This window comes from Erpetoichthys calabaricus, chromosome 11, assembly GCF_900747795.2.
Source record: "Erpetoichthys calabaricus chromosome 11, fErpCal1.3, whole genome shotgun sequence".
In the NCBI taxonomy this organism is placed as follows: domain Eukaryota; kingdom Metazoa; phylum Chordata; class Cladistia; order Polypteriformes; family Polypteridae; genus Erpetoichthys; species Erpetoichthys calabaricus.
In genome coordinates this window covers 124,607,092-124,619,399 of record NC_041404.2, presented here as the reverse complement: position 1 = coordinate 124,619,399, position 12,308 = coordinate 124,607,092, and the positions used below count along the sequence as shown (strand labels likewise).

Here is a 12,308-nt window from a genome sequence, read left to right as displayed (position 1 = left end):
TGAAGATGGCTGGAATATTGGATTATTATAGTTAGAATCCTGGAGTCGTCTTTTCTGTTCTGCAGATGACACAGTTATTTGGGATGTATGTAGGAAAGAAGCCAACTAAGGACTTGTAAGGTGATTGCTTCTTATACTACAAACTTTGATTTCCTTATCCTCTTATTCATCTGGGCCTTCCCCTTATTTTTCTGTCCTGGTTAGATCGACTTTGCCCTCTTCTCTCAAGACAGTAATAGTCTCCTTTGTAAGAAATCTTTAGTTTCTTGGCAATCTGTCGCATGGAATAACCTTCATTTTGCAAAAAAAGACTCATACATTGCTTGAGAAAGATGTTTCATTTTGGCCATTTTTTTGGGCCCAGAAATATACTTTACGAATGACAGTACCTTGCAACCCAGATGAACAGAATGACAGGTTTCAGCAGTGCTAATGCAATTAATTAGAAGGCTTTCTCTAATAACCAATTATCATTTAAAATGATTCATTTAGATTGGCTACGAGAGTTGACCATTATTAGGCCACTGTAAGAATGGCTGATTAAGTGCAGTCATATATGAATAATAAACTACACAGCAGTCATGGTAGTGCAGTGGTAGCGCTGTTGCCTCGCAATAAGGAGACTAGGGTTAGTATCCTGGGTACTCCCTGTGTGGAATTAGCATGTTCTCCCGGGGTCTGTGTAGGTTCCCACCAGATGCTTTAGTTTCCTCAAACCGTCCATAGACATGCAGGTTATATGAACTGGCGACGCTAAACTGGCCCGGGTGTGTGTTCGCCCTGCGATGGACTAACGCCCTATGCAGGGTTTGTTTCTGCTTTGCACCCTTTGCTTGCTAGAAAGGCTCCAGCAAAAAAATGCCAAGGGACACTTGAATCAAAATCATATTAAAATCTTGTACAAATACATACCCGAGAACTTCTGGTTTCTTCTGTTCTTCGTTTGATTCTGTAGGAATTCCCGTCTTTCTCGACAACGTCAAACCGTTCAATTTTTTTTTATTTTGCTTTCCACTTCGCACCTGCGCGTCGGCTGCCAAACTGCAAGGGAGGCAGGATGACGTGCTGCCGTCAAGGCCTCTTTGAGCTCTGTCTACAAGCACGCGATGTCTGTGAACTCTACCGTAAATGCCTGGTTTAAAGTACATATCGCGTAAATATAGCGCCCTGCAGTCACAGATTTGAGTTAGTCTGCTAAAAAGATGCAGTGCGCAAGTTACACTTATACGCGCCGGCACTACACTAATCATTCATTTGAAGCTGACTTTCAATTTAATTGCACTTATGATTTCTAACACCACTCAGACTCAGCTCAGGTAAACACATGAGTGAAGGATAACAAAAATAAAGATATTTTTGCTGCTTTACTTGAGCATAAAATGTATTTTTCCACAAAGTGCCCCCAAGTGGCCGCCCCGTGAATGACACTTGCATTAGGGTTAGGCTGAAATAAAGAAAATAAAGAGCATCTTCGTTGAGAAACAAACCGGTGCTCTAGACTCTGTAAGAGTAAGGAACACATTCTGAAATTTTATAAAATTGTTTAAATATTTAAAAAAATACCCTGCCACAAATTCAAAATATTTAAGAACACCAGAGTGAAATTCAGCAAAGTTGCAACACGTACCATCACAATATACATTTTAAAAATAAGGCAATGAGGAAAAAGAAAGAAAGGCGGGGTGCGACCCTGGCGCGTGAGAATAAAAGTACCCCCATCCCGCATTCTTAGAGCTCAGCCAGCTGCGGGATCTCTGCAACCGATGCGTACCATCCAGCGCCGTGCTTCTCTATAATCCAGGGATTGGGATGCGGGATGCGCGAAATCCTGCCAAATTCTATAGCTGCCGAAAGATAAACTGGAGTTAGGTCTCGGTCGATGCTGTCCGCTTCAGATATCCGTACTCTTCTTTGGATTCCTCACAGTCAACAAGTTTTGTGCAAGCCAGTCTGCGATACTAAACCGAAATGGTCTGTGATGAAACGTACCTATACGAGCTAACGTTACGACCTTCTTGGTAAACTTTGCTCTCCTCACAATCAATGACAGCGGACCGAGCCCGAGCCCCAGTCCCATATAAGAAAGAACCTAGTAAACAGATTTGGTGCGTCATCTAAACGGGACGGTCAAGCATGATTCAAGCCCAGCTGCAGGCTACTGGAGGTCACTTGTAACTACCGAATCTCCACTTTGAATACAAATTGGGAAACACAAACCCGTCCACTATACACAAGGCCTAGAACATCCACCTCTGACTAGTCGGGATCGCTCTCTGATGCGACCATCCGATTGGTTACAGCGGCCCCCAACATCCCACTTCTGGCCAGATTAACTGGTCACGCTGGTATGCTCGACTGAACTCCTTAGAAGAATGTCTCATAATGCGGAATACCGGTGTGAGAGGATGTTCCTTCCTTGTGCCCCCTCGATCACAGAGCGCACTGCTCCGAGCTGAAGGAGTTCGCTTCCTTTCTTCTCATCTTTTTCTTGTAGAGGCGCCAGCAGGCAAATGCCACCAATGCCAACCCCACTGCCAGGAGAACTACGGATATTACTTTGGACAGCTGCATATTGTTGAAGTAGAAAGTCACTCCGGTACCAGCAATCCCGATGACCAACGAGATGATGCCAAATGGGAAGATGCACCGGTTCCATGACTTCTCTGTCCCTCCTGTGGCCAGTGCCAGCCTTTCTAAGGTCGAAAGTGTCTCTGGTGGTTTTGGGCTTCCATCCTGATGGAGCGAAGTGTTGATGGCTTGTCCGTGGCGGCAGCCCATCACTGCGCTTCGCCTCCGGTCATTGTCTGAGAAGAGGGAAAGAGGGAGGGACAGAAGGAGGGAGAAGGCAAGTGGAGAGGCAGCGAAAGAGAGAGGGGGAGCGCGCGACAAAGAGAGAGAGCGAGAGAGAGCAGCTGCGTCTAAGCGCTCTTACTCATATTCTGAGGACACCGGCGGGGGTTGGGCCGGGAGCGACACTCCTCGTACGCTATTGGCTAACGGCTGTTTTGACGTAAGCACAGCCTTGATTATTATCCATTATACCATAGCCTCGCAACGCCCAGTACTGTGTCGCGTCGGTGTGGGCGGAACGCGGTATTCCGATGGTTGTTAAAATGTCGCAGAACAGGGGTAGAAAAGGCACATGGACACCGGACTTGAGGAAACAAGAGTGTTGGAAAGCTGGTGGAAAGATCCTGGCCACATGTTGTTCGCACCATGCCCGTGGTTTGTATGACCAGAACTTTAAAATGTCACAGCCAAAAGAGTCTGCGGATTGCCGGCTGGGGGAGTTGCCTAATGGAACAGAACACCGGCATCAGTAGCAGAGAGAGTACGTGTGGTTGTTCACCTTCAAAGATTTGAAAAAATATATTATTAATAATAGTAGTAATAATGATAACAAATAATGTGTAATTTAACCAGAGATTTGTTTCATGTGATGTGTCAGGTTAAAACAAAATGGAAAACTATATCCTGCCATTTAATTAAAATTCCCAGGGACATTTCGACTGACAGATCAGACTGGGGCACTTCCTGTTCATTTAAAAATGTTCACATCACCTTTAAGGCTGTGCAAAGTTTCGAGGTGCCGGTGGCTGTAATAGGCACAAGACGGCAACCAACTCGGGACGGGACACTGCACAAATTCAGACACATTGTTTCACTTTAATGGCACTAATTAAATAACCCCCGGGTTGAAGACAAATGTTGATAAACATCTGGATCCTCTGCTGCATCCTTTTAGTCATTCTACATATTTCTGCACCATAATTGCTTTGATTTTAGAACTGAAGATTCTCAGTTTAGCTGTGGTTTGTATTTCTCTGGAGGACATCTGTCTGTACCTTCCTGTTTATCAATTGTGCTTTCCAGGTATGTAAAGGAGTCTGCTTCTTCAAGGGTGTCACTTTCTACTCTCTATATGTTGTCATTTTTGGTGTTAGTTCTCATGAACTTGGTCACTTTCTTTCTGACATTCAGTTTGATTTTGTTTAATTCTACATTTAGCTATAATTGTGTGAGAGAAGGGCTATGAAAGACATCTGCAAAGTTCCGGTCATTTAGCTCTCTCCACAGGGTCCACTGTATCCCATATTCTTCCCTGCTTTGGTTGATTTTACAATCCAATCAATTATTTGGTGGAACATAAAATTGACAGACAGCATGCCTGTCACACTGCAGTCTTGACTTCAGAGGAGTCTGATAGTTGGCCTGCATAGGTGCTCTGTATGTGTAAAAGAGTCTGATAGTTGGCCTGCATAGGTGCTCTGTATGTGTAAAATTAGTTTTTCTGGTATTCTATACTGTCATAGGAATTTCCCTATCCACACTGTCAATCATAGTTCATAGAGAGTAGAATTCCATTCAAGTGCCTCCTCTACAATGACCCACAGTGTGGTAATATGAACAGTACATGATGCTCATGTAACAAAAGCCAAAATTTTTTTCCTTTTTTTTTACCTTACTTTCAATAAACTTGGGGCAGGAATGTCTTTGGGATTGTATGGAGGGGCTAGGAGATGGCATAAATTCATAAAAGAAGGTGAACATTTAATTCTCCATTTGTATAAACTTAGCAAAACCTAGTGGTTATTTAATTCACTTGTGCTTTATATAGTTCCTTTCAATTGCTTATGGAAGGCAGGTATACAGAAGGTAAGTGGAAGTTGGGGAATCTATGATCCTAAGTTTGCTGCCAACTCTGTTTGGAAAGAATTAAGTCATAAGCTCACAGCCTGGCCATTGCTACAAGAATAGGCAGGACACTTGGTGTCACTGTTCATCAACTGCCTGTAAGAACAGCAGCAGTGCAGCCATCACTTGTCCAATAATAATGTGCACTTGGCTCTGCACTCCCTTCTTTGCATAACAAAGAGCCCAACCAGTGATAGAAGAGCAGCATGCAAGTGAGCAGTGATGGCCGTCTCGAAGTCACTATGCAATTTGAGCATAGTTATCTCCTTACACATTGGGCAGTAATCAATCTAAGTGGCAAGAACTAAAATTAGCGGTGCCGATTAAACATGAAAAATAATTTAAAGCAGCATATAATCTCCCCTTGTCTTTGTTTACATTGCTTTTCCAGTTTCCTCTCACATTTTAATGACATACTGTTTATGGTTAGGTTAAATGGTCTTTCTAAACTGAACCTGAATGTGTGTGAGTTCGGATGTCTGTCCTGCAGATTAAGGCCATGTTCCAAGTTCTTTCCCTTTTTGTGACCAAAGCTGCCAGCATAGGTGCCAACGCTCTAAGACTTCATATTGAAAACTCAGTCTCAGAATACAGAAGGAGGGATGGATTTTAATTGTAAACAGTGTAGGAAGTGCAGATCCTTTGAAGATAAGGAGTAATTGAAACCATGAAGCCACCAGTTGACTTCTCATTTTTGGTACATTGAACCTGCCCATGCAAAAGATGGAAAAATATCCAGAGCGTGCATGATACTTACTTTGTAAAGGAGTTAAAGAAGTGCTGGCCACCGTTTCACCAACCCACCCTAAAACAGATGCTTCACTGAAACATTTGGTTGAAAAACTGTTGTTATAGCATCCAGTTAGGTTTAGGGCTAATTTCAATATTATTTGTCTTACATATAAAATGTTAAATGGCCTAGACCCTACTAATTCAAAATTGGAAAACACATAATTTCAAAATACTGGCCTACTGAAGATTCCTTTATTCATAAAAAAACAGGTTGAGCTTTTAGCTACAGAGCCCTCAAACTGGGGAATAATATGCCTGCTTGTATAAAAGCTGTCCCTTTGGTTTCAGCTGTTCAATTCAGGCTGTGCATATTGCATATCTGTTTGTTTTAAACCCAAATTTACTACATCATCCATAGTCAGGTTGGCAGTAAATGCAAACTGAAACAGAAATAAAACTCATGGGGTCAACAGTAAATTAAAACAGAAAACCAAAGAACAAAGTGCAACAGACACATTTAAAGTTCTGGGGATCTGGACCAGCAGGACATCCATTCCACAGTACAGTATTTATGTTTGTGCTCAACAATCTCATAAGAAGACTGATTCTTTTCATCCTTAGGATCCAAGGCTTCCAGAATGTCTAGTGCCTTCCCATGGGCATAAGTAACAGTTTGGTGGACAAGCCGTGGAATGAGAGAAACAGTATAGGGTCATTAACAATTCATAGTTATTACCATGCTTATATGTTTGTATTTGCAAATAAAACACCTTGATACACCAGGGGCATATTATGTGAGGATCGTGTTTGAGAACTTTAGCTTTGCTTTCAATGTTATCACCCCAGAGCTCCTAGATAACAAACTTGCCAGGTTATATCTGACTTTCCTACAGATAGGAAACAAAATGTGTGGTTGCGCAAACATGCTGTATGCCTGACCCACTATCCCTTAGTACTGGTCCACCTTACGGCTGTGTCCTTTCCCCAGTATCCTTCTCACTATATACAAATGATTGTACATCTGGCCGTTCATCTGTCATACTGCTTAAATTTGTTAATGACATAACACTAATACGACGAGTCCATATACAGAGGAGAGACAGAACATCTGGCAGTTTTGTGTAACCTTAATAATTTAGACCTTAACATTCAAAAAACTCCACAGATGATAAAAGATTTCAGGAAACAGACACCTGCTTACCTATCACTTGCTCCAAATGGCTCAGCCATTGGGACAGCAGAGTAATTCAAGTTTCTGAGAACTGTGCTATCAATAGAACCCTAAGTTAAAAACATCACATGCACTATCAAGAAAACCTAGCAGAGAATGTTCTTTTTGCACCAGCTGAGGCAATTCAATCTCCTCCAAGCAATACTGGTTGAGTTCTACACAGCCACCATTGAATCCATTCTAACCTTATCTGTGTGTGTCTGGTTGGTGCTGCCTCTGCTCAGGGCAAGGTCAACCTGCAGCACATCATCAGAGCCTGTGAAAAGATCAGAGGCTGAGAATAATCATCCATTCAAATCATAGATCAATCCAGGGTAAGGAAGCAGGTCACAACGTTCATTGCTCATCCAACTCAGCCAGGTCCCTCTGGCAAGCACATTCGAGCAGTAAAAGTTAAAAACAACACGTCACCTAAACAGCTTTCTTCCATGTGCAGTTATTCTGGCTAACTAGGTTTGAGTTTCCACTCAGTATCTATGTGTACCTGCACATCTTGAACTTTGTTTTCTTTTTATTGTCTCTTTTGTATTTTATTCAATTTTACCTTTTATATTTTGCATTGTCCTTGTACGTTGCATCAATGCTACCAAGACAAATTCCTAGACCACGTTAGTGTACCTGGCCAATAAAGTGAAATCTGATTCTGATTTTTTTGTTTTCCTCTGCTCTTTTGTCAGCTTGCCATATCACAACTAACAATATGAATGGGTGTAAATTGTCAAGGACCTATGTATGTTAATCAATTTAAAATTGCTGTTTCACTGTATGTTTATCCTAATCTGTATTTGTGTGTATGGTGCACACAAATTGTAATTTGTATTTTAGCAGGAATACTGTTACATAACTCTCTCAGGCTGTAATCAGTAAAGAGCACTGAACAAAAATATATTTAATTGAAATTATAAAACCCAACTTCATTTTTTGGTCCCAACTTCTTTCTATCTAAATCCTCATGTTGTGACTCCCTGGGTCACTCCTTTTCCTGAAATTAGCTCCATAATAGGTTGTAGACCAGGGATACCCAACACCGGTTCAGGGGGGTCAGCAGTGGTGTTTTGCTTTAACCAGATTTTTAATTAGAACCCATTTATTAACTACTAAAGTAATATGTTTTTGGGGCCACCAGTTAATAATGAGGTGCAAATGGCAAAGGAATCATCACCAGTTCTGCAGCTAATATACAGTACTTCCATTTAAACCTGTGTGCATGCATCATAAGCGATCTGCATTAATAAAATGTTTTGAAATACATGAGAGAGACAGCAAGGACCAAGAGGTACAAATCTGTTCCCGAAATGTTCTCAGAAAAACAAAAAACTTACAAGATAAATGTTTGTCTTGGAAGTATGAAAGTACTAACAAGCCAGATAGATTTGTAAAGCATTATATATAAGACAGATATATATAGTGCCTTACAAATATATCTAAGATAGATATTTTTACGGAAGCTCTTTAAATAAATACATATAGAAATAGATAAGTAAATATATATACACACACACACACACACGTTGGTCTGAACACACACTGGATGACTATAAAGCAAGAAAATTCAAAAGAAAGAAAATTTCTGACTTGGCTGCCTGATTCGGTGGGCCTCTCTTGAAGTGAAGTTACCAGCCCAGCACACTGCAGTGTAGATAGTTTAAAATTCAAGTTTCATTATCTGTTAGGCCTGGCCACTAATTACGTAACTGGTTTGAAAGAAAGTTCACTGCGGACCCCCAGGACCAGAGTTGAGTACCACTGTTGTAGGCAGTGTAGATATGTATTACTGTTATTCAAGTCAAGCCAGAAACAGTGTAAAACATACACTTAGTGTGTGCAAGGCCCAGGTATAAAAGCCTGAATGTCAAGGGGCACTGCAAAAATAAAAATTATTCGTTGAAGGAAGTTAATTTTTTGATTTACCATACTTTGTTAATAATAACAATTCATTACATTTATATAATCCCCAAGGGGAAATTCACTTTTCACAAGACCTAATCTAGTTATGTGTAAAAATTCCACATAAGTGAAGTACAGTACATAGAACTTATTCATGTTACTTAAACTTCGTTTAAGTGATAATCATTACAGGGCATCGAGGACAGCAAGGATTGGAGTTGTACTGCAAGGGCTATTTACGATCCAGGGGTTGGCCTGGACCATTGCCCAGAAGGAAGGCCAACAACAACATCATTTATTTATATATGTTGTCATGCACACAATGTAGCGTAACAGGCTTTACAAAATGAAATAAAAGTAAGCTAATATAAAACATAAACAAGATTTGGCGATAATGTTATACAGTATGTAACAAAACAAAAGGTAAGGTCAAATGGCCAGGAGGACAAAAAAAAAATTCCAGTTAGGAGAATTAAAAAAAGCAAAATCTGCAGGAGTTCCAAGGCCAAAAGACAGGGAAGCCCCCACTGGGCATTCCACCTAACAGAGATGTTCTAAACTCAGTCCTTATGGTTTTCAGGCCTCACATGTAAGGAACCGAAGATGATGGTGGTCATGAGGACATCTAGGACACCCACCATTCAATCCATAAACACAGTGGGCAGCACAGTACCTTGATCAGTGGTGGTGGTGTAGATCGCCACCACAGAAGAACCAGAAAAGACAGTATAGTACAGAACAAGGGGGCTTCGCCCCCTGCTCGCTTCGCTCGCCTACCCCCGGCGTTTTGAACCCGTGTCCGCTGGGCAGCCAGGTGTGAGGATGACGCACGTTCAATACGGAGCGCTCGCCCGTGTCACTCTGGGGCTCTCCACTGGTAATACGGAGTCCCGTCCGTACCATTTATGACATTTTACTTTGCTTTCCACTCTGTCTTTCATTTGCGTTCATTAATTATATGCAGGCAGTCGCGTGTTTGTATCTCGGTCACTCGAGCTGTGTCGTGTTGAACCCGTGCCTGCTTTGCTTATGCAGTTTGAGACGCGCGTTGTAGGAGTCCACGTTCATTAGATCTACGCATTAGCGCCACTCACAATATGGTGGCGACGCCTGCGCCTTCCGTATTATGTCGGTTCTTACCATGCTGTGCAGGCGCCTCTGCCTTTTGTACTTAACTGCACATTCCGACGGCTGATGTAGGCGCCTGAACCTTCAGGATCCGCCTCCGCTGTGTGTTGTGGACGTTTAACTGTCGTTGTTTCTGCTTTTATATTCTGTATCTCGGTCTGCATGTGTTTAGTGCCCAGGTTTGTTTGTAGCTGTTGCATTCCAGTTTTCATCATCTGTAACCCGCTCTTCATGTGTTCGTCCCCGTTGTTTAATCCCTTTATGAAGTTTTACTTCGTTTCCTACTCTGTGTTTTATTTCTGAGGGCTTTGTTTTGTAACCTGCTCTCTATGTGTTTGTCCCTGTTCTTTAACCTCCTGCTCTTCGTTTTATTTTGTTTCCTACTCTGACGGTTCGTAGTTTCTCCAGTTTTGCTCTGGTGCGGGGTGGGCTTTGTGTGGCGCACGTGCGTAGTCTCTCCTGTTTCACTATGGGGGGGTGGGGGGGCTGTGTGTGGCGCCTGCGCACTACGTCTTTTGCATCCACGGCCCATGTCCCTGCGTCCATCCGGTTTACCATTCTCGTTTAGTAATATGGATAGTATGGAAACTCAGAATGCAGAGGAAAATGGTAATTCAATGCCTGTATAGACTAACCGGGGTACAACTAATATGTAGCTACGAAAAAGCCATTTTAAAATAATGGTTTTTAAGTTTTTTTGTAAATAGTTCTACAGTATTAACCGAATGAATTTCTATTGGTAAAGTATTCCAAATTTTAGGTGCATAACAGCAAAAAGCCAATCTCTCCACTTCTTTCCAGGGTGGCTCTTGGATTATATGCAGAGACCTTCACTTCAAGATCCAAGGTTACAACCTGGGAGAATAAGGGGAAAAACATTCCATGATATAGGACAGGATGAGATTATTTAAGGCTTTGTAAACCATTAGTAGTATGTTAAAGTCAATTCTAAGGGTCATGGGTAACCAATGTAATGACATTAAGACTGGTAAAATGTGCTCAGATTTTCTTTTTCAGGTTAAGATTCTGGCTGTTGCATTCGGCACTAACTGCCAAGCAGCCATCTAGGACTTGGAGGAAGTCCTGTTCCAGGCAAGGTAGTAAAGGTGATCAAGAAAGAAGAGGCAAAGCCTTAAGTCTTCCTGCCCAGAGGCAGAAAAGGGTCAAGAGCAGTGACAAGGGCCTATCTGATCTGAAAGGAGACAAAGCCCAGGACAAGACAGGATTCAAGAGTCGAGTTGGGACCAAAAGAATACTGTGTAAGGCAGGATAAGCCTGAGTGAGGCTAGTTTTGTTATGTTTTGTGCTTCCCTCCACCTTGTACTTTTTGTTAGAGGAAAGAAGGTATTCTGCCCAACCTCAACATATCCACATTTGTTTGCACTTTATTGACATCCGTGTATTATTTAGGATTTGAGGCCTGCTCTAGAATTCCCCCTGCAGTTAAACTAAATTGCTGCTAACTGAGCACAATTCAAATAAGTAGAATGTATATTCTTATTTTACACAATACATTTTCTATTTTGGTTTAAAATAATTGATAGGAATGTTGTTTTTAGAAATGTTATTTCCACATTTTAATTAAATGGGTAGACCTTTCCACCCAAACACTGCACTATAAATAAAATTACCAAGTGACTGATTAAGACAATTGTTCACCGGGATTAATAAAGTATATCCAAAAATATATATAAATAAAAAAAAAATCAAAAGTTAGTTATCAGAAAGGCAAAAAAGCATGCTTTTGTGATGGAGGGAATGCAAAAGATTTGCCATATTATTAAAGATAAACTAACCAAAGCTACTTTCATAGCCACAGAAACCCTTGACCCTTACAAGTACTGTTATGGTTAATGACACTTTAATGTTCCTAACACTGTCCAGATATTAAATGGAGATCCTCAAAACCCTTTAACAATATTTTCACAAAAAAAAGTATGTCAGTTAATACAAATTGGCTATTTTTATGCTAGTAAGGCATTTTTATCCAAACAGGTAGCTAACAAATTGTTCCTTTTTTCCACAAAAAAAGGTACCTGATATTGGGGAATCTTGCCTATCTGGCAGCATTATTATGTAGAAATCTAATGTGGCTGGTGGTCTTGTGCCAATAAAAATATTTGCTTTGATTAAACTTTAAAGAATCTAGTTAATATGAAATCCAGAACAATTACGTCTTTTATATTAGGAATTTTTTTTTTTTCCACACTTTCAATATTGAATACATTTTCAATACTACAAATGATATTGGTGGCATAGGGTGGGGGATTGTGGGAACTGAAGAGACACCAGCAGAACTGAAGATCATATTTGTTATTTACAAAAATAAAATTGAAAACTAGATTAATCTTAAGTATGCTTCTTCAAAAGCCTCTGAGATGTAAAATTCAATAAAATGCCAATAAATACATTAGCAGTCTTCTGTAATTATGAACAATTTAAAAATGTTACAGTAATGAAAGCAATATTGTTCTTCAGGTAGCGCACTTGTTCAAAAGCCTCTGAAATTGTCACTCATTGACAAATCAGTAAAATGCAAGTAGCTTAATCTTTAGAACACAGCACCTTTCCAAATGTCTGCCAAGGCAACCCTACCAAGGACTTAAAAATTCTCCTTGATTCCCCAACATAAAAA

The 12,308-nt window shown here is 40.8% G+C and overlaps 1 protein-coding gene across 1 annotated transcript; it reads right to left on the bottom strand.

Moving 5' to 3' along the window:
- Window positions 1-2,430: 2,430 nt before the first annotated feature.
- Window positions 2,431-2,778, bottom strand: LOC114661379 (transmembrane protein 100). The gene has a single exon (XM_028814587.1). It carries the CDS (start codon window positions 2,776-2,778, stop codon window positions 2,431-2,433), a length of 348 nt encoding a protein of 115 aa, XP_028670420.1.
- Window positions 2,779-12,308: the final 9,530 nt, after the last annotated feature.